The 23,441-nt window shown below is 38.2% G+C and overlaps 1 protein-coding gene and 1 long non-coding RNA gene across 3 annotated transcripts in view; both read left to right on the top strand.

Moving 5' to 3' along the window:
- CDK13 (cyclin dependent kinase 13) overlaps positions 1 to 6,522 on the top strand; it is a 126,557-nt gene extending 120,035 nt beyond the window's left edge. Inside the window, exons 13-14 of one of the 2 annotated variants that reach the window (XM_032244444.1) lie at positions 2,414 to 2,686; positions 3,501 to 6,522. In XM_032244444.1, the coding sequence (XP_032100335.1) occupies positions 2,414 to 2,686; positions 3,501 to 4,351 (1,124 nt within the window). In that variant the 3' untranslated portion in view covers positions 4,352 to 6,522. Of the gene's footprint in view, positions 1 to 2,233; positions 2,687 to 3,500 lie in introns of both variants that reach the window. The other variant, XM_032244443.1, reaches the window with a different exon arrangement.
- A 1,597-nt stretch (positions 6,523 to 8,119) lies between these two features.
- On the top strand, positions 8,120 to 22,392 carry LOC116527416. The gene is made up of 3 exons (XR_004258538.1): positions 8,120 to 9,365; positions 10,985 to 10,991; positions 22,382 to 22,392. It is a non-coding gene; the product is annotated as an uncharacterized LOC116527416 (long non-coding RNA).
- The last annotated feature ends 1,049 nt before the right edge of the window (positions 22,393 to 23,441 follow it).

The following is a 23,441-nucleotide window of genomic DNA, read 5'->3' as shown; positions in this document are numbered from 1 at the left end:
CTTAAACCCTGCTAAACCTGGTACAACAACAAAAGGGTTGTTTGTTTACTCATTTTAGCTGGTAAAAAATGAATTGCCCTTTCTGGGCTCATTTTGTTGTTAATTTGCTCTAACTTACTTTACAACCCTATTTTAATGGTGGAGAGTTTTCCTTTTTTTAAAATTTAATTTAATTTTTTTTGTTTTTTTTTTTTTTAAGATAGAGTCTCTGTTGCCCAGGATGGAGTGCAGTGGCACAATCTCGGCTCACTGCAACCTCCACCTCCCAGGTGGTGATTCTCCTTCCTCAGCCTCCCAAGTAGCTGGGATTACAGGCATATGCCATGACACACTCAGCTAATTTTTGTATTTTTAGTAGAGATGGGGTTTTGCCATGTTGGTCAGGCTGCTCTCGAACTCCTGACCTCAGTTGATCTTATGTTCAGGATTTCGATACCAGCCCAGCTAACATGGCAAAACTCCATTGCTGTAAAAAATACAAAAATTAGCCAGCCCTATATTCCCAGCTATTTTGGGAACTGAAGTCGGAGGACTGCTTGAGCCTAGGAGGTCAAGGCTGCAGTGAGCTGAGATTGCACCACTGCACTCTGGCCTGGATGATAAAATGAGACCGTATGTAGGGAAAAAAAAAAAAAAAAAGGAGAGAGAAAAGAGAAAAATCAATATTATCATGAGTGAGAAGTGAGAATTGCAGACTGGGCATGGTGGCTTATGCCTGTAATCCCAGCACTGTGGGAGGCTAAGTTGGGTGGATCACCTGAGGTCAGGAGTTTGAGACCAGCCTGGCAAACATGGCAAAACCAGTCTCTATTAAAAATACAATTAGGTATGGTGGTTTGCACCTGTAATCCCAGCTACTAGCAGGGGCTGAGGCAGGAGAATTCCTTAAACCTGGGAGGTGAAGGTTACAGTGAGCTGATAGCGTACCACTGTACTCCAGCCGGGGCAACAGAGCAAGACTTTGTCTCAAAAAAAAAAAAAAAAAAGAGAGAGAATTTTTTTTTTTTTTTTTAAAGGATGAATCCTTCTCCATCATCAGTTAAGTGTGCTGAAATAAGAAAACACCCCTTCAGCAAAAGAGGCACCTCAATTAAAGAACACATCCCTGAATTCACATGGATAGACTACCTGTGCTAACAGGGAAATGAAAATAAGGAAAAATGACTTTTGATGTGTAGCAAACCAGCATAGTTTCTTAATAATGTTCACAGGTCATCAGAAGAACTTGCAGAAGTATCTCAAAATATATAAAGAGAATATAAAAGCATTAAACATCAGTTTTTTGTTGTTTAGAGTTCTTCCATCAGTCTGTCATCTGTGATTATGGGAATTGCTTATCACTGCAGTCTTATAGTTATCGTATGTGGTATTATATGCATTTGAGCCTTGTTGTTATATGTGATTCAGATAAGCTTGCATGAGGACCTGTGTAAATCATCCCAAGTCTACACTGAAAATTGGCAAACAACTGAATCCATGTTACTGGTGATGAGTTAATACTATCATATGCATGTATTAATAATAAGCATGTTTCTGTAGGCAGTCCTAACTTACCCAGAGTTACTTAAAAGGTAATTTGAATAAAAACACAGGCATTTTATCAGAATCTGCAAAATGTCATAACTTCAATATAGTGCAAAGATAACCTTAGATTTTACATAATAAACTTTATTTTAGAGAAAGTACGGTATAGTTAAGAGCTCAGATTCTGGAATCAGAATATCTGGATTCAGATCTCACCTCTGCCACTTACAGAATATTTAACCTTGGGCAAGTTGCTAGGTCTCTTTGGGTGTCAGTTTCTTCTTCTCAGTAAAAGGAAGCTAATAATAGAGCCTGCCTTATAAGGTTGTTGTAAGGAATAATGGATATTAAATGCTTAGAAAGTATGTGACACTCTTAGCTGTCATCACTGTCATTATTCATTTCCCATTCACAATGTGCTGTTTCCTGGTAAAATCCGTAACATGAGTTTCTAGTAGTGATCTTGATTTTCCTTTTGAAGTATTTACCCCCAAAGATAAGTTACTCAAAATTGACCACAGTTCTTTTTATGTACATCTTAAACGTACATGATATTTAACTAGACTTGAGGTTTTTTTTTTTTACAGTATTTCTTAAACACTCTTCCCCCAAATGTACATTTTCATACATTAATACAGAGCCATTTTGGTGTGGGAGTGGGAGGAGATGTGAATTCTGGCAGTTCTAATTAATACAATTTTGTCTTTAGTAAAAACAGGCCCTGGACAGCACTTAAACCACAGTGAATTGGCAATTCTACTAAACCTACTACAGTCTAAAACAAGTGTTAATATGGCTGATTTTGTCCAAGTGTTGAACATTAAGGTAAACTCTGAGACTCAACAGCAGCTAAATAAAATAAACCTTCCTGCTGGAATTTTGGCAACAGGTGAAAAACAGACAGATCCATCAACACCACAACAGGAGTCTTCGAAACCGTTGGGAGGAATTCAGCCTTCGTCTCAGACCATCCAGCCTAAAGTGGAGACTGATGCTGCCCAGGCGGCTGTGCAGAGTGCATTTGCAGTTCTGTTGACTCAGTTAATAAAGGCTCAGCAGTCAAAGCAGAAAGATGTGCTACTAGAAGAGAGGGAAAATGGATCGGGACATGAAGCGTCATTACAACTCAGGCCACCTCCAGAACCTAGCACTCCGGTGTCGGGTAAGTGTGTAGATACCAGACCACTAACACGGCTGCATTTCCACTGTCAGCTCAGCATTGGTGACGATATAGTTCAGTGACATTGCTAAAAGATGTCCTGAAAAGTCTCAGGTTACTGGCAATAGGTTGGTTTTTTAGTCTGTTTACTTCCAGGAATGGATTCTTTAACAAAGTATCCATGTGAGTTAGAACTCATTATGAATGGTAAAGATATTTCTAAGGTAAGCCTATGGTTAAGGAATAATATTTAACTCCAAATACAAAAGGATGCTTGACCAAGGCATAATTTATATATACAGTAGCCTTTGTTCCTCAGGCAATACAGTATACGTGAAGTACCTTTGAAACACAAATTACGGCTGAGTGCGGTAGCTCACACAGCACTTTGAGAGGCTGAATTGGGAAGACTGCCTGAACCCAGGAATTCATTAGCTTATCTGGACAACATAGTGAGACCCCATCTCTAAAAAATTTTTTTTTCGTTAACGGGGCACGGTACATGCCTGTGGTTCCAGCTACTTGGAAGGCTGAGGTGGGTGAATCACTTGAGCCCAGGAGGTCAAGGCTGCAGTGAGTTGTGATTACTCCACTGCACTCCAGTCTGGGTGACATAGTGAGACTGTTTTAAAGAGAAGCCAAATACAGTAAAATTTTCCAGTTACCATAGTATTTGTAAACTTTGTTTTTTTCATTTAACATTTTGCTAGAGATGGAGCTTCTAATCATCTTTAGGGTTACCTACAGGAAACACTGAGTATTTTGAATATCAGTTTTCCATGGTAACTTTTGACCTTGTTTTTGCTGTTTCACTTAGGACAAGATGACCTCATCCAGCATCAAGATATGAGGATCTTGGAGCTAACACCAGAACCAGACCGGCCTCGAATTCTGCCTCCTGACCAACGACCTCCTGAGCCTCCTGAACCACCACCAGTCACTGAGGAAGATCTGGATTATCGGACAGAAAACCAGCATGTACCCACCACTAGTTCTTCATTAACTGACCCGCATGCTGGAGTGAAGGCAGCCCTGTTACAGCTGCTTGCTCAGCATCAGCCCCAGGATGACCCCAAAAGAGAAGGTGGGATTGATTATCAAGCAGGAGACACTTACGTGTCCACTTCAGACTACAAGGACAACTTTGGATCCTCTTCTTTCTCTTCTGCTCCTTACGTTAGCAATGATGGTCTAGGAAGCAGTTCTGCTCCACCATTAGAACGACGTAGTTTCATTGGAAACTCAGATATTCAGTCTTTGGATAACTATAGTACTGCTTCATCTCATTCTGGTGGTCCACCTCAGCCTTCTGCCTTTTCTGAGTCATTTCCCAGTTCAGTAGCTGGATATGGAGACATTTACCTCAATGCTGGTCCCATGTTGTTTAGTGGAGACAAAGACCATAGATTTGAATATAGCCATGGTCCTATTGCAGTCCTGGCAAACAGCAGTGACCCTTCCACGGGGCCAGAGAGTACTCATCCTTTGCCAGCAAAGATGCATAACTATAACTATGGTGGTAACTTACAGGAAAACCCAAGTGGTCCAGGCCTCATGCATGGACAGACCTGGACTTCTCCTGCCCATGGACCTGGATATTCACAAGGATACAGGGGACATATTAGCACATCAACTGGCAGAGGTAGAGGCAGAGGGTTACCATACTGAGTATCTGTTTTTCCTCAGGCACATCATTTTTATCTGGAAAGACTTTTCTAGCTGCAATTTAAGGCAGCAATCCAAGAGACTTGAATAATATTAATTCAACAACAGCTTTATTTTTATGTGGAGAAGGGTCTTGCATACAATAGTTTAAAAAAGACAGAAAAAAAAAAACAACCTTTGCTTAAATTCATGCTGTTCTGAAAACTAGATCTATCGATTGTACATCTTCACAAATTCTAGTTAACAATTTTATTTTGTATTCTTGCAGTTTTAAGTGGATGCTAATTTTAGGGACATAGCCTTTTATGGCCCTCTTGCAGATCTTCTGAACTATGCACATTTGTGCTTTTTTTGTAAGTTTGGACCAACTTTTATGTAACAAACAGCCCCTCCCCACCTCCAGTTTTACAACAATCAGAAAGGGCACTGATTTATTTGGTATTTTTCTTTTTACAAAGCTACCTTTAGTCAAAGGTCACTGTCAGTCTTTGCACCTGCTTTCAGTGTTATTGTGAAAGGTGTACTTTGTGCTCATTTCAGAAAATAAAACACAACCTTTCTCTTGATGCAACAGTTTTATAAAAAAAATGGTAAATGTTATTTTTGCTTTGTTTTGCAGATTATCATAGCTTAGCAAAATGCATTCAAATGAAATAGTGAGTTTTATATGAAAACTATGGGTGGGGTGGGGAGGGAAAGTAAGTGCCTTAACAGGTAAGGTCTGAAAAAAAGAGTTAACTTTTTATCCCCATTTGTCTTTTCAAGGGAATCAATGCATTGAAAAGGCAGGAAGCTCTCAAGTTTTCAGGGGCTGCCTGTTCAGTTCCTGTTAGGTCCATTCCCTCTGCCTGTCACACTTTCTCCTTTTCTGCCTGTCTTTGGGCTGTGTTACCTTTCACTACCACCTTCTCTTGATAGGGGAGTGAGAGCAAAGAAGGGGAAAGAGCTGCAATCAGTACTTTTTGTTACTTCTGAGAAGTTCTAAAAAGTTTTGTCATTTAAATGGTTGAAAGTAATAGCTCAACGAGAATTTTAGAGTGCCATTTTCTTTCAGGCTGGCATATTGTCCCTGTTTCCATTTGCCATGGATAATTGGAGGCCATAGTATAGAAGCAAGAGTTAATAACAGAACTTACATAAATGTGTTAAAGTTCATGGGGGAGGGGTGGCAAATACCATATTTTAAGTTACGTAATTGCCATTTTAAGAAAGTCAGTTCTATTCACTTGTTAACTAGAAACATTGCCTACATTGAATTTATTGAAGCAAAAAGAAAAGGCAATGAGAACTTTTATATTCCTTCCTGTCACCTTCTATAAAGTTGATCATGACTTCTGCCAGACTCAGAGCAACAATTTTAGTTCATTTTAACTTTTTTTTTTTTTTTTTATAAAGAGCATCAAAGAATGGAGTAATCCTTATTTAAACTAATGGTGTGGAGTCTCACTGCGTGCACACTCACTCTCACACATACACACACAATTATAATAATTCTAGAAAGGAACCAAAGGTAAATAACCAGCGTTTCCATTATTACTAAATGGAAAAATTGACTGGTAGTTAAAGAGTTGTGCCAATTAATCATTTTGTTCATTAACTGTTCTGGTAACTTATTTTTTTTTTTATTGGAATCTTAAATTGGAACAACTGTTACAGAATATATATTGCTCCACTTCTAAAGTCAGTTAACCCTGTGCCCTCTAACTTATGAACCTTCATTTCAAAACAATGTGGGAAGCATTGTAGTTTGATGACAGTAAGACTATTTTAAAGAGGATAATTTACCATTTTACTACTGTAAAATAAGTTGGTATCAGTTGACCATTTTATTTTTTGATGGAATCTTTTTGTCATTGGGGAGAAAGAAATGAATGGAAGAAAAAAATATTTTGCTTTTATTTGAATATTGATTACTAACAACTTATAAACTACATTGCAGGAAGTGAAGAAATATTTTGAAATTAGCAAAATAGCAACAGTATTCAAGTATCTGAAATTTTAATATGGTGAGTCTTAGAGCTTTAGGCTTTCCTATAAGTGACAGTATCTAAGTTATTCTTAATAGTCACACTTGATAATTCTGCTGACCATAAGCAGCTAACCTACAATTGAAGATATTTATGTGACATGAATAGCCTGTGTTTCAAAAATTAAATATTTTATATAAAATTGAACTGTGTTTGGATAGTTTTTCTAATCAAACATTTCAGTGACATGTTGGGAGAGCGGCTGGGAGGACAGGGAAATCGTTGCTTTGAAATTGAAAATTTGAACTAATATTATCCTAAGACATCATTGCATGTGAGACATACCAGTCTTTTATGTATCCCTTAGGAAAAAGATGTTGCCAATTAAGCTACAATACAGTGCTAAGATTTTATCAATTGTAAGCTACATCCCAGATTCAGACATGTTATATGAAAATATTTGTCTTATAATTGATGAAATATGATAGTCAAAACTCTTAATGCTTCCTTCCATAGTATTTAATACTTTAATTCAGTGAATTTGGATTGATAGGACAAAGTTGGGAAATCACTAGTACTATAGGTTGTAATAACAGCAGTCATTACTGAAAATTTGAGTGAAATCTAAGGAACACGTAATATTGCTTAAGTTTTTTTGAAAAAAGCAGGTAAGTCAGATTGCAAGTTAAGATAAAAATAGAAAAGATTTGACCTGCCAAAAGAAGAAAGTATCTTCTCCCATGTGAAATTATCTTTTGCACTTACTTACACAGCAGGTTTTTCTGCATGCAACTCAGTATGTCCCATGTCTTCATTATTTGTTGGGAGAGTTGCAGGTCACTTGTGAAACCTTAAAATACTGATTTTTAAGGAGTTTATTGATTAAAATCATTTGTGGAATGTGAATTAAAGTAATAATTCTAGTTGTGATTCACAGCTTTATTCTGTCAGCAAATCATAGTGCCTACAACATACCAAGTACTAGTCTAGTCCTTGGGGTACATCAATAATCATCAACAGTGTTAAATCATACTTCTAGTGTGCTGACAGTGAGCAAGATGTTTTAAATGTCTAGAGAAGCTAGTGGTATTTGCTTTCCTCAGCTGTATCTAAATTGAACTCAAGTGAATGTAAGGCATGAAAATTTGAGTGTCTTTTTGAAATTTTAAATTGAAATTTGGATAGGGATGGTTCTGGAGAGAAATCAAACAACTGGAAATTCAGTGATAAAATTTTAAGTTGAATCTGGCCAGTTTGCAATGGCCTATTTGTAAGAAATACCAAGACTTCTTGAGGAAAATGAAAAGTGAATAGGTAAATGTTTACAGTCGAATCGGACTGGTACTTCTGAGTTAAGGTTTTGCTGTTTGCTTTGAGCTTAATCCAATTTAGGATGATTTTTCACCCTAGGGCTTTTTGTTTTCTTTATTTTTTGGGGAGGAGGGGGCTTGTTTTATTTTCCAAAAAGTAGAATCCTTCCTGTAGGAGATAGCTAAAACAAAAAAAAGTTGAAATACATGTTTTGAATATAGACCAACTAATTCCCTGGGATATAATATCCTTTCAATTTTTTTTTTTTTGGCCCAGTCTGCCAGTACCTTTTGATGTTTTATTTTTTAAATTTTTGTGAGACAGTCTTGCTCTGTCTCCCAGGCTGGAGTTGCAGCGGTGCCGTCTCGGCTCACTACAACCTCCACCTCCCAGGTTCAAATGATTCTCCTGCCTCAGCCTCCTGAGTAGCTGGGATTAAAAGCGTGTGCCAGCACACCTGACTAATTTTTGTATTTTTGGTAGAGACGGGGTTTCAGCCACGTTGGTCAGGCTGGTCTTGAACTCCGGACATCGTGATCTGCCTGCCTCTGCCTCCCAAAGTACTGGGATTGCAGGTGTGAGCCACCAAACCCAGCCTCCTTTTGATATTTTAAAGGCCTTGAACAAGATGTCCCAATAACCTAAAATGATCTGGTCAGCTTTCTTACTTGACAACTAAGAAAAATAAGGCTTAAAGAGGGATTGCCAGAAATTTTGGCGACTGGATTGCCTGTGCTTGTTCTGCTAAGCCATATTTAAATTCTGTAGTGCATACTTAACTTTTTAATAGGGAAATTGCCTCAAAATAATGACCAGTGGTACAGTAAAATAATTAAATTTAGACTATGGGACTAATGGTTTTACACAACTGGCTTTAAAAAGTCTGCTTAAAAAACAATATTTAGAAAAAAATAGAAAAAAACTTTTTGAAATCTAGGAGCCTAAAAGGGCTGTTTGTTTCATATATGGAGAATCTTTGAAAAGGAGAGTCCTGTCTATTTTTTCATTTTTTCGAAGAAGATTGGTTATCAGTAGGCTTGCAAACATAATTTGCTTTCGGTTCTTTCAAGGTTTTATGCAATAAACGACCTATTAATTTGGAATTTTTTCTTAAAAAATTTATTAAAAATACTTTTAGGGTTTCATAATTTCAGGTGGATTTTTAAGAGGAGCGATAGTTTGCCATTTACCGAAGGTTTCTCCAGATAATTTCTTAAATATTTCTACTTAAAAGCTATTAATAATAAGCTGTCATGGGATCCAGTTGAAGATAGGGAAAATAGAAAACTTTTATGAGAATGGGAAGAACTTATCCTTTGAATTTTGTAGACTAACAGAGTCTGTGGGTCTTAACTCATTTCAGCCTATCAAATGTCCCATTAAAAATGAATTCTCTAATTGTATTCAAATGAGGCTCTATGTTGAATACAGAATTACTCTTTTAAGTTTTTTCCCCAGTTAATTTGTTGTAAAAGTGTTATACCCTTTTGCAAGAACGTTAAGTCTTGTAACTTGTTAAAATCTAATGTATTAAATACAAACAATTTGTTTTTTACCTTTTTTTTTTTTTTAAGGCTGTATTCAATAGTCTGTAAATAAATTGCCGTAACACTCCCAGGCCATTTTCCAGCCTTGTTTGCTTTTTGCTTCTATCCAGAAAAGACTTTTTGACGTAATCTTATCTGATAAGGATAACTACTTGTAATCCAATATGCCATATATATTTTTTTTTGACAAAGGTATCTTTTTATAATTAGTACATATTCGGAAGTAGGAACACAGAGAACACCCCCAGATAACCACTTAATATTTTACCTTCGATGGATGTCTTTCAATGCATATCAGTTTTTTTCTAAAACAATGGGATCATACTGCCCACAGCTTTGTAATTTGAATTTTTTCATTTAATAATATGTTGTGAACATCTCTTGGTATCAAGCAATTAAATTCTACCCTCTTATTTTTAAAAATTTTTTTTAGAGACAAGGTCTCACTCTGTCCCTGAGTCTGGAGTGCAGTGTTGAGATCATGGCTCACTGCAGCCTCAAACTCCTAGGCTCGAGTGATCCTCCTGCCTCAGCCTTCCAACTAGCTGGGACTACAGGTGTGCACCACCATGCCCAGCTGATTTTTTAATTTTTTGTAGAGATGGAGTCTCCCTGAGTTGCCCACGCTGGTCTCGAACTCCTGACCTCAAGCAATCTTCCTACCTTGGCTTCCCAAAATGCTGGGATTACAGACATGATGAGCCACTGTGCCCAGCCCTCTCCTCTTTTTAATGCTTGTAAATTATTGCTTTATAGAGGAACCATAATTTCACAATTTCTCACCGCTGGACACATTTTGAACTTTTCTGTTACAAATAATGTGATGAAAATCCACAAAAATACATACACACAAACATAAATTAATTTCCTTGGAGTTGCTGGTATAAAGAATGCAGTTTAAAAATGTTTGCTAGGTCCAAATTGCTTTAAGGAAAAGTTTACCAGTTTCACATTACTCTTCCTTAACCTTTTCATTTAGCTATGTTGGATACTTAAAAGTTTGAGATCTCTGTTAGTTAGACAGATGATAAATCATCTTGTTTTAATTCATATTTCTTGGATTACTAGTGAAGTTCAGCACTTCATATGTTAGCCAGGTCTGTCATTAACTATTCATAGTTTAATTATTAGGTTCTACATCTATTGCTTTGAAGAACTTGTTTCATTAGGAAGGTAGCCCTTTGTTAAATATATAACATACATATATATATATATATATATATATATATATATATATATATATATATAAAATATATAAAGTATTATCTATAATGTTTTGTTGTAGGAGAATTTTAAAATTTTATGTAAAGTTTGTTAAGCTTTTCCTTCTCTTTAGAAAAGCTGTCCTACTCCAAGGTTATTTAAATATTTTCACAGATTTGAGTGTTCATTTAATTCTAAACCATTCTATAATTTATAGATGTTTGCTGTAAGATACGGGTCTGACTTTATACTTTCTTTTTTTTATCTTTCTCTTTTGTTTATAAGTCCTACACTTGTATCATTATAAACTAGACATCTGACATTGTGTGTGTGTTTTAAAAATCACTTTATTTTCAGCTCCTAGAACAATGTGTAGCACATACAGTTTGACAGGCAGAACTTCAAATTAATTTAATTGTCCCCTTTTCAGAGTTTTCTATTCCTGCCTGTTTATTTTTCCATGTGACTTTCAGACTCATTTAGATTACTTTCTCAAGTATTCTGTTAGGATTTTAACTGGAAACATATTAAATGCTTTTTACTTAGGGGATCTATCTTTCCACTGAGAGCATAGTAGAATTGTTTCTTTACATGCTCCCCATTAAGAGATTAAGAGTTCCTTTTTTTTTTTTTTTTTTTGAGACAGAGTCTCTGTCACCCAGGCTGGAATGCAGTAGCGTAATCTCAGCTCGCTGCAGCCTCTGCCTACCAGGTTCAAGTGATTCTCCTGCCTCAGCCTCCCAAGTAGCTGGGATTACAGGCCCTGCCACCACCCCCTGCTAATTTTTGTATTTCTAGTAGAAACCACACCCCGCTAATTTTTGTATTTCTAGTAGAAACGAGGCTGGGTGCGGTGGCTCATGCCTGTAATCCCAGCACTTGGGGAGGGTAAGGCAGGTGGATCACTTGAGGTCAGGAGTTCAAGACCAGCCTGGCCAACATGGTGAAACACTGTCTGTACTAAAAATACAAAACTAGCCAGGCGTGGTGGCAGGCACCTGTAATCACAGCTACTCAGCAGGCAGAGGCAGAAGAATCGCTTGAACCCAGGAGTCCAGTGGAGGTTGCAGTGAGCCGAGATTATGCTGTTGCACTCCAGCCTGGGAGACAGAGTGAGACTCTGTCTCAAAAAATTAAATAAATAATGTATAGTAGAAATGGGCTTTTACCATCTTGGCCAGGCTAGTAAAAGTTCCAAAATTTTCTTTATGTTCTTTTTTTTTAAGTTTCCAAAAGTATTTTTGTTGCTTTTAGATATGGATTTCTCATAAGTATTGTAATATTTCTAACTAGTCACCGCTTATATTGGAAAGCTGATTGTTTATTATTGTTGTTAAAACTGGTTACATAACTTTTATTACCATTTTTAATAGTTTTCAATGAATATAATGGCATTCTTGTTTGATTTTACTGATGTCTAATTTTTAGTGTTTCACTCATGTAATTTATAGGTTAGAAATTGAATATTATGTTTAAGAAAAATTTTTTCACGAAGCCTGTTTATTAGGATCAGCTGTTTTTTTTCAAATGACATTATATGCATTTGCTCTTTTGACCTTTTGATGACAGACACCAATTTTATTAATAGAATATAATAAGAAACCATTAATTTAAAAGGCTGTTATCTTCAAATTCCTAACCATGTATTTAGGATTTTGTATCTATGTTAATTTTGATTAACAGGTTATGGCAGGTTGGCAGAATAAGCTGGAAAACTAATGTTTTATTTAGAATATAGATCCTGTGGGGTGCAGTGGCTCAGGCCTGTAATCCCAACACTTGGGAGGCTGAGGCAGGTGGATCGCTTGAGCTCAGGAGTTCAAGACCAGCCTGGGCAACATGACAAAACACTGTTTCCACCAAAAATACAAAAAAAATTAGCCAGGCATGGTGGTACACACCTGTAATCCCAGCTATTTGGGAGGCGCAGGCAGGAGAATTACTTGAACTCTGGAGGCAGAGGTTGCAGTAAGCCGAGATCAAGCCAGTGTCCAGCCTGGGGGACAAAGTGAGATCCTGTCTCAAAAAAAAAAAAAAAAAAGACTATAGATCCTGAGAATTACCTGTTTTTTGAAGTTGGAGCAATTTATAATCAGATATACTTGGCTCTTGAAAGTAATTCTTTCACAATGTTTCTATTTCCTTATGTCTGGTCTGTTGAGACCAACAAGAAATCTTGGTAATTTCCCTTTTTCTGGAAATTCATCATTCTACCTTTTATTTAAAATGTTTTAAGCACATAATTGGACATAATAATCTAAATATTTTAAATACACATTTATAATTACATATACTTTTTGTGTCTTTTCTCTTTCTTGATTAAACTAGCTAAGGTTTGCCCAGGCTACCTCCATTCTCTCTCTCACTACCCAGGAATGAGAAACTATCATTTATTTTCTAATTTATTTCAGTAATTTGGCTTTGATTCCTTCCTTCTACTTTCCTTATTCCTATTTCTTCAGTTAAATAATTGGTCCATTTATTTTTCTTTGAATTCTCAAAGGAACCATTTTAATGTTATGAATCTCTTCTGGTTATTTATTTGGTTCCATCCTATAGGTTAAAAATGTTTTCATCCAGGCACGGTGGTTCATGCCTGTAATTCCAGCCCTTTGTGAGATCAAAACATGAGGATCACTTGAGCCCAGGAGTTTGAGACCAGTCTGGCCAACACAGGGAAACACTGTCTCTACTAAAAATAAAATTAGCAAGGTGCGGTGGTGTGAGCCTGTAATCCCAGCTACTTGAACTTGGGAGGTGGAGGCTGCAGTGATCTGAGATCACCACGCCACTGCATTCCAGCCTAGGTGACAGAGCGAGGCTCGGTTTCCAAAATAAAAGGGTGTTTTCATTACTGTTTTCTAAATATTTAGTGGCTAAAAGCTGACTGCTTGATCTGAGTCGCTGAGGATAGTATGTTTCTATTTCCATGTGGTTGGATATATTTTATTTTTCAGTTTTTGTTAACAGTTCGTAGTTCTAATACATAGTATATGTAGTCTGCTTCTGGAAAGTTTTTGAGGATTTCTTTTTAGCCTGTTAAGTAGACATTTTGTAAATATTTCCTAGGTTCTAGGAAGGGTTGTTCTTCAGTGCACTTTGTTATCTATCCATTTAATCAATATTAATAATTAAACACTGGTGGGTTCTCTATGCTTATTTATCTCTCAAGTAGTGAGAAATGTAAAATAAAGTCTATACTGCTGTTACGTATTTTTTCCCTTTTCAGTGCTTTGTATATTTGAATCCCTTTTGCTTTTTATATTCAGTGCTGTACTCATCACATAAAGGCTCACAACTACTTAATTTCTGTCCCATTTATTTACATTTTTTAATGTTATGAATTCTATTACATTCAGTTTTAGCATTACCACAATTACATGGTCTTCTTTTAATTTTATGCTCTCTGCTGTGTTTTTTTCTTCTTAGTGCTAATTGTTTGGTTTTTAATATTTTTTTTTGTTTTTGCTATGAGCAAAATGGTTTTTAATCTTTTCTGAAAAGAATTTGTTTGTTTGAGACGGGGTCTAACTCATCACCTGGGCTGGAGTGCAGTGGTGTGATCTTGGCTCCCTGACGTCTTGACTTCCTGGGCTCAGGTGATCCTCCCACCTCAGCCTCCCAAGTAGCTGGGACTACAGGTACATGCCACCGTGCTCAGCTAATTTTTTTTTCATATTTTTAGTCGAGATGGAGTTTTACCATGTTTCCCAGGCTAGTCTCAAACTCCTGAGATCAAGCAATTCACCCACCTCAGCGTCGAAAAAACGTTAGGATTACAGGCGTTTCCCAACGCACCCAGCCAAGAATTTTGAGTAACTTCAGGAATAGAAGAGTAGCCAGAGACTGCCTCCTAAATAAAATGAAATTTGCACATTTTTACTTTAATCTGCTATTTCCTCCCCTTTTATTTTAAGGGTCATGATTTTATTTTAAGAGTCTGATTTTAGACTCATTTTAAAAATGATGTTTTAGGCAGGGCATGGTGGCTCACCCTGTAATCCTAGCACCTTGGGAGGCCGAAGCTGGGAGATCACTTGAGGTCAGGAGTTCGAGACCAGCCTGGCCAACAGGTTGAAACCCCATCTCTATAAAAAGTACAAAAAATTAGCTGGGCATGGTGGTAGTGCCTGTAGTCTACACAGGTACTATGGAGACTGAGGCAGGAGAATAGCTTGAACCTGGGAGGCGGAGGTGCAGTGAGCTGAGATCACGCTACTGCACTCCAGCCCGGGTGACAGAGCGAGACTTCATCTCAAAAAAAGGCGATATTTTAGTTCTCTTCTTTAACTATTATAATTATTTCAAAAACATAATCCAGCAAACATACTTTGGGTAGAATGTTTGACACATTCATTTTAAGATGAGGAATAGACAAGGATGTTCAATCCATTGTTAGTTACTGTTCAGTTAGTCAGCATTTTTGAGGAATGGAGGAAGGTAGAGAAGGGTTTGAAAAGGAATAATTTTATTTATTTATTTATTTATTTGAGACAGGGTCTTGCTCTGTCACCCAGGCTGGAGAGTAGTGGTGCGATCATTGTCCACTGCAGCCTTGAAATCCTGGGCTCATGTCATCCTATGGCCTCAGCCTCCCAAACAGCTGGGACTTATGACTTACAGGCACATGTCGCTATGCTCGGTTATTTATTTATTTATTTATTTATTTATTTATTTATTTATTTGTATTTTTAGTAGAGACAGGGTTTCACTGTGTTGGCCAGGCTGGTCTCGAAATCCTGACCTTGTGATCTACCCGCCTTGGCCTTCCAAAGTGCTGGGATTACAAGCACAAGCCACCACGCCGGGCCAATTTTTTATTTTTAGAGACAGAGTCTTGCTATATTGCCTAGGCTGGTCTCAAACTCCTGGCTTCAAGTGATCCTCCTGCTCTGGCCTCCCAAAGTGTGAGGATTACAGGTGTGAGCAGCTGTACCTGGCTAGAAAAAATTATTAATGGCAGACTTATATGACTGTCTATGTAAAGCATACAAGATAAACTATTAGCATTGCCAGATTTGTGTGAACTGCTAGAAACATTTACAGTAGTCTCGCCTTATCTGTGGGTATATGATCCAAGACTCACCACTCAGTGCCTGCAACTGCAGATAGCACTGACCCCTGTATAATACTATGTTTTTTAAACCTGATAACTGAGACAGCTACAAGGGAGTAATGGGCAGGTAGCCTCTACAGCAGGTAGAGCCAGAATGGTGTGAGATTTCATTATGCTACTCAGAACTGCTCACAAATTGTTTCTGGAATTTTCCATTTAATGTTTTCAGACTTGCAGTAGATCTCTGATAACTGGGGTAAGCAAAACTATGGATAAAGGGGAACTACTGTGTGAAGACGCCATGAATAACTAAGGTAATTTCGAACAACAAGATTTTGAATTTGTTCTATCAGATATAAAGATTCCTGGGACAAATTATTATCTACAAGAAGAAATAGGAAGAGGCAAATTTTGAAAAGAGAATACACATTTTCATAGATCTGAATGGCAAAACTTTAAAATACTGAGGAAGAACAAATACACTTTCACCTAGCAACTCCACTTCTGGACATAGATATATGTAGCTTATTTCTGTCTGTATTTTATATATAAACTTGTTTGAACTGTGCCCCACTAGTGATTCTTTAACAACAAGCTGCTTCAAAAATTTTTTTTTTTTTAGATGAAGTCACCCACCTCAGCCTCCCAAAGTGCTGAGATTACAGATGTACGCCAATACGCCTGGTTAATTTTTTTTTTGTAACTTTACTAGAGACGGGGTTTCACCATGTTGGCTAGGCTGGTCTCAAACTGCTGACCTCGTGATCCACCGACCTTGGCCTCCCAAAGTGCTGGGATTATAGGCGTGAGTGACCGTGCCTTGTCTAATTTACATCCTTCTTGCATGCTGACATAAGTAACCAGATATCATGAGAACTCACTACCATGAGGACATACCAAAGGGAATGATGCTAAAGCATTAATGAGAAATCCTCCACTGTGAAACCTCACTCAAAGTTTCAACTTGGATTGTAGGCTACAGCTAGAAAGCACTCCTGCTTTCAGACAGGCCATTTTCAGCTAGATGCATCTGTTTCTTGCAGTTTACAAGAAATAGCCAATACATTCCAACATCTGAATTTTCCCTACCATTTTCCTTAATACTACATTCTGTAGTTAAATGGTTAGTATCCCAATGTATAAGGTAACAATTTAACCAAATACAAGGGTCATCTGAACCTGGAATAGTGGGAGTCATGTTGCCCAATTCTCTACCTTGCCATTTCCACATTTTTTAATTTGTTACTTGAACACTCCACTTCCTTTAACCCATTTCTGTAACAGGCTAGCATGTTTTGGCTGCAAATAACAGAAAATCCAGCTCAAAAGTTGCATTAGCAAAAGGGAAATGTGTTTTCTCATTTAAATTCAGAGGAGTTTTGCTTATACCCATTACTGGAGATAGTAAAGCCAAAAAAAAAAAAAAAAAAAAAAAAGAAAAATAAATAAATTCAGAGGAGGTTAGGCTTTCAGACATGGTACATCAGGATTCCAGGACTACTTCTTAATAGTTCTCTTGGTCCTATTTTCCTCTAGGTGTTGGCTTCATCTTCAGCATAGCAGCAAGATTGCTATGTCAGTTCTACATATCACATTCAAACAAAACTCTCTAGAGCAAAAAGAATAGCCTCTACAACAGATGCTGGAGAGGATGTGGAGAAATAGGAACAATTTTACACTGTTGGTGGGAGTGTAAATTAGTTCAACTATTGTGGAAGATACTATGGTGATTCCTCAAGGACCTAGAAACAGAAATTCCATTTGACCCAGCAATCCCATTACTGGGTATATATTCAGGGGATTATAAATTGTTCTATTATAAAGACACATGCACACGTATGTTCATTGTGGCACTGTTTACAATAGCAAAGATGTGGAATCAACCCAAATGCCCATTGATGATAGACTGGACAAGGAAAATGTGGCACATATACACCATGGACTACTATGCAGCCATAAAAAATGATGAGCTCATGTTCTTTGTAGGGACATGGATGAATCTGGAAACCATCATTCTCAGCAAACTGACACAAGAACAGAAAATCAAACACCACAAGTTCTCACTCAGAGGTGGATGTTGAACAATGAGAACACATCGACACAGAGAGGGGAGCATCACACACTGGGGTCTGTTGGGGGGACTAGGGGAGGGACAGTGGGGGGTAGGGAGTTGGGGAGGGATAACATGGGGAGAAATGGCAGACATAGGTGACAGGGGGATGGAGGCAGCAAACCACATTGCCATGTATGTATCTATGCACATGTATACAAAACCTAAAGTGCAATAAAATATATTAAAAGAGAAGCATATCTCAGTAGCCAGAATTGAGCTACATACATATTGCCAAACGAATCACTGAAAAGAGAAATGGAATTACCATAACTGACTTAGATCAGGGTTAAAGGAATTTTGGAAAGTCACCTATAATTACTATTACAGCATTCCTTCTTAAAAAAAAAAAAATGGTCAGGCACAGGCGGCTCACGCCGATAATCCCAGCACTTTGAGAGGCTGAGGTGGGTGGATCACTTGAGGTTGGGAGTTTGAGACAGCCTGACCAACATGGAGAAACCCCATTTCTACTAAAAATACAAAATTAGCTGGGTGTGGTGGCACATGCCTGTAATCCCAGCTACCCAGGAGGTTGAGGCTGGCTTGAACCTGGGAGGTAGAGGTTGTGATGGGCCAAGATTGTGCCACTGCACTCCAGTCTGGGCAACAGAGCAAGACTCCATCTAAAAAAAAAAAAAAATCACAACAAATGCTGATAAAAGTAAGAAAGTTTTTGGATGTTAAAATATGACTATGAAGAAAAGGATAGATGGGCTGAAAAACAGAATATCCATAAGTAAAGAGCAAATCAGTGGCTGGGTGTGGTGGTTCATGCCTGTAATTCAGCACTTTAGGAGGCCAAGGTAACCAGATCACCTGAGGTCAGGAGTTCAAGACCAGCCTGGCCTACAGGATGAAACCCCATCTCTACTAAAAATACAAAAAATTAGCCAGGCATGGTAGTGTGTGCCTGTAGTCCCAACCACTCGGGAGGCTGAAGCAGGAGAAGCACTTGATCCTGGGAGGCAGAGATTGCAGTGAGCCAAGATCATGCCACTGCACTCCAGCCTGGGCAACAGAGTGAGACTCTGTCTCAAAAAAGAGCAAATTAGTGAACCTAGCTATCAAGTTGAGAGATGCTAGGGATGATCCTCCCTAAAATTAACCACTAAAATTTTTTAAAAAGTATAAAGGCAAACTGAGAAATGAAGAATAGATCCAGATATCCCATTATCCATCCTATAGGGGTTCCAAAAGGAGAAACCACAGAGAATGGGGAAGAAGAAACAAACAAATAACAGAAGAAAAATTCCCAGAGTTAAAGGAGAGATGAGTATTCTAATTGAAGAAGCCCATGGAATACCAGGCAAGATACATGACAAAGGATTCAAACTTGGAATATATCAAAGCAAAATTTCAGAGTTTTAGATTTTATTGGAACTTTAGATTTATTTATATTGAGAAAATAATAATACCAGATTGTCTACAAAAGAAAGGATCAGCCTAGCATCCAACTCCTCACCAATTAACATTAGATGCAAAAAAGATTCTTCAATGTCTAAGAGAAAATAATTTTGGCTGGGCACAGTGGCTCACATCTATCATCCCAGCACTATGGGAGGCTGAGGTGGGAGGATCACTTGAGGTCAGGTCTCTACTAAAAATACAAAAATTAGCCAGGCATGGTGCGGACAACTGTAATCCCAGCCACTCTGGAGGCTGAGGCAGGAGAATTGCTTGAAGCCAAGAGGTGGAGGCTGCAGTGAGCTGAAATGGTGCCACCGCACTCCAGCCTGAGCAACAGAGTGAGACTCCGTCTCTAATAATAATTTTGACCTTAGCTTACCATACTAAGTGTGTTAAAGTATGGTTTTGTTTGGAGAAATACAGACACCTTTTCTCTAAATGTTCCCTTGGCCTTCTTGGACTGAAACCTGGCTCTTCCCTGAGGACACTGATTGCCCTGTAGCCTTCTCCAGTGATGGCTGTTTTCTCTCCCTTGTACCACTGGGTTTGGAATCTAGCTGAAGGTTATTTCATAGATATATAAATAAATAGGAGAGATATATCGGTTGGCATCTGAGAGATTTTCTCGCTCTAGGGAGATTCTTTAAGCAATCACTAGATTGATAAGACACAGATGTTTCATTTTCTTTGTAAGATGAAGATCAGGGATCTAAATTTAATTGAAAAGCTAAAGAGGCACCATTCGCCTCCCCTGGAATAGCAGATTTTGTAGCAATTGTTGCATATGGATTATACAAATTGAAGAGCAGGGTAAATATTAAAATGTCTCATTATCTGATCCACATGCGTATGGCAGCCCAAGGCTTTGTTGTAGGAGCAATGGCCGTTGTTGGTACGGGCTATTCCATGTATCAGGAATTCTGGGCAAAACCTAAGCCATAGCAGAAGACATATTGTCTTGGTCTTGCTGGAGGAGCTTGCTTTAGTTAGACATCTCATATATTAATGTTGAAAATAAACTATTTGAGTAGGTTCAGAGGGTAACACGGAATTTTGAATACTGGCTTCCTTTCTTGCAGGCTTGATTTGCCTGGTAACTGAATTACTAGTGACTAGTTTACTAACTAGGTCATTAAAGGAAGTAAAATTAACATAAAAGAAACATGTCACCTAAATACACTTGATGGTGCTGAAATGTCTACCTTCTTAAACTGTTAAGATGAAATTTGTTCTAAAGAAAATAGTATTCCAACCCTAAAGTCCCCCCAGTTTGCTGCAGAATCTCACGTTTTGGATGTTGTATAAGAGTCCTATTTGCCCAGTTAATTTAACTTTTTTTCTGCCTGTCTTGTGGACTGGCTGGCTCTTTTAGAACTCTGTCCAAAAAGTGCATGGAATATAACTTGTAAAGCCTCCCATAACTGACATTATCTATGTGTGTGTGTGTTTAAACCCAATCTCAGAAGCTTATAATAGAGCTGGACGGTAGTAGCATTTATTAAAGAATCACAACTGTAAACAGAATAACTGTTGGATTCCAGTTTAGTTCTTCTGTAATTGCAGAATTGTATTTTTGCTGCTGTTTAAATGTCATTTTGAAATAGAAATATGTACTTTGGGCACAGTTGCAAGAGTCTGAAATCCTAGCACTTTGGGAGGCCGAGGCAGGTGGATTGCCTGAGCTCAGGAGTTCGAGACCACCCTGGGCAACATAGTGAAACCCTGTCTCTACTAAAATAGAAGTATTAGGCATAGTGGCAAGCACCTGTAGTTCCAGCTACTTAGAGGCTGAGGCATGAGAATCGCTTGATCCTGAAAAGTGGAGGTTGCAGTGAGTCGAGACTGTGCCACTGCACTCCAGCCTGAGTGACAGAGTGAGACTCTGTCTCCAAAAATAAATAAATAAATATGTATTTTAAGCACTCATGCAAAAATAAATGAACTTTAAAAATGTGTATGTTGCTTATTTTCTCCATAAAAGCTGTAAACATTAAATAAACCACCTATAATGGAATTGACTAATGACTTACGAGCAAACTGGTTTAGCCAGAAAATATACACAAACTTTTTTTTTTTTTTTTTTTTTTTTTTAGTTTCACTCTGTCTCCCAGGCTGGAGTGGCGTGGTGCAATCGCGGCTCACTGCAACCTCCACCTCCAGGGTTCAAGTGATTCTCCTGCCTGAGCCTCCCCATTAGCTGGGATCAGAAGTGGCAGGCACCATGCCCGGCTAATTTTTCTATTTTTAGTAGAGATGGGGTTTCGCCATGTTGGCCAGGCTGGTCTCAAACTTCTGACCTCAGGTGATCCACCCGCCTCAGCCTCCCAAAGTGCTGGGATTACAGGCGTGAGCCACAAATGCCCAGCACACAACTTTTTACATACTACAGAATGCTATTATACTTGTGAAATTATCCTGTCTAGCCTGAATTTACATTCCATGGTGATAACATGGTATATGCATTTTTATGAAAGTGACCATGTTGATGAATACAAAGGTGAACTCCCATAACTCCTACTACATCACTTCTACCTCTTGCAACCATTTCCATTTCACTAACTTCTGTTCTGCTGCTATGGAAAAATTATCTGGACTACTAGAAAATCTCTGCCTGCCAAACAAAGAACATATCAGCTCACCACTGTCTCCTGCATCATCATTTTCCCCCCCATATAATAAGCTCCATGAGGGCCATAGTTTTTTTGTTTGTTTTTTTTCTACTCCTAGCATCAAGTAGTGTGCCTGGGACACTATACAAGCTTAGTCTTTAATGAACAAATAATAATCAAATCTGTATATGGGCCGAGTATGGTGACTCATGCCTGTAACTACAGTGCTTTGAGAAGCCAAGGTGGGCGGATCACTTGAGGCCAGGAGTTCAAGGCCTGGCCAACGTGGTGAAACCCCATCTCAAAAAAAGGCCAGGTGTGGTGGCTCACGCCTGTAATCCCAACATATTGGGAGGCTGCGGCGAGTGGATCACCTGAGGTCAGGAGTTCGAGACCAGCCTGGCCAACATGGCGAAACTCAGTCTCTACTAAGAATACAAAAAAAATTAGCTGGCATGGCAGTCAGCGCCTGTAATCCCAGCTACTCAGGTGGCCCAACCACCATATTTTCTGTCGACGATTGCATCTCGGAGTCAGTTAAGTGTGATTTAGCAATCATTTGCCATGAGAAATTATATTATATGTAAACCTGAAAAGAAATACAAATCATCCATGGGTTTTTGACCTTCAATACGAATGAATAATGAGACTTTCAGTCCCTGAGGTGGTGTGTTTTGTTATATAAGTTAGACTTATATAACATTATTCATTAGCTTGGGTGTGACTATTTTTTTTTTCTTTGTCCAGTCATTTTAGAGCATTTATTTTATTTTTTTGGGTGTGACTATTTTTTAAGAAAGTATATGGATGCTATATGCAGTGTGGAATCCTGGATTGGATCTTGGAATAGAAAAAGACTGGAAAAACTGATGAAAGCCACATGAAGTCTGTAGTTTGTTTAGTCTTCTTAGTTTTAACACATGTTTTATGGTTATGTAAGATGTTAGCACTAGGGTCTTTAACTTCTGGGCACAAGTGATCTGCCCACCTTGGCCTCTCAAGGTGCTGGGATTACAAGTGTGCACCACTGGGCCACTGCACCCAGCTTTTTTTTTTTTTTTTTTTTGAGACAGGGTCTTACTCTGTCACCCAGGCTGGAGTGTAGTGGTATGATTGTGGCTCACTCAAAAAGCTCCAACCTCCTGGGCTCAAATAATCCTCCTGCCTCAGCCTCCCAAGTAGCTGGGACCAAAGCATACACCACCACACCTGGCTAATTTTTGTAGAGATGAGGTCTCACTTTGTTGCCTGGGTTGGTCTTGAACTCCTGGGCTCAAGCAATCTGCCCGTCTCAACCTCCGAAAGTGCTGGAATTACAGGCGTGAGCCACCATGCCTGATCTACAAGCTCTCACTATAAGTGTAAGCTAAATTATGGGTACATGTGGACATACAGTGTGGAATAATAGACCCTGGAGAGTTGGAAGGGTGAGAGGTTGCTGAGGAATAAGAAATTACTTAGTGGATATGATGTACATTATTCAAGAGATGCTTATGCTAAAAGCCTAGACTTCACCACTATGTAATATATCCATGTAATAAAATTGCTCTGGTGGCCCTTAAATTTATACAAAAAAATTTTTTTAGAAAGTCATAGCCAAACCCAAGTTCACACAGATTTTTTCCTGTTATCTTCTTTTATAGCTTTGTGTTTTACATTTAGGTCTGTGATTCATTTGATGGTTTCTGTAAAAGGTGTACTATCTGCGTCTTGATTCACTTTTTGCATGTGGATGGTCAGTAGTTCCAGTACTATTTGTTGAAAAGACTATCCTTTCTCCATTGAATTGCCTTTGCTCCTTGATCAAACTCAACTGATCTTTGATTAAGATCAATTTGTATTTGTGTGCGTCACACAACTGTATTTGGGACTCTATTTCT

The sequence above is a fragment of the Sapajus apella genome, unplaced genomic scaffold (assembly GCF_009761245.1).
Source record: "Sapajus apella isolate SASKATOON/1434 unplaced genomic scaffold, GSC_monkey_1.0 scaffold54, whole genome shotgun sequence".
NCBI lineage: Eukaryota > Metazoa > Chordata > Mammalia > Primates > Cebidae > Sapajus > Sapajus apella.
Note: the sequence above shows the minus strand (reverse complement) of the source record. Positions and strands in the feature narration are given on the sequence as shown.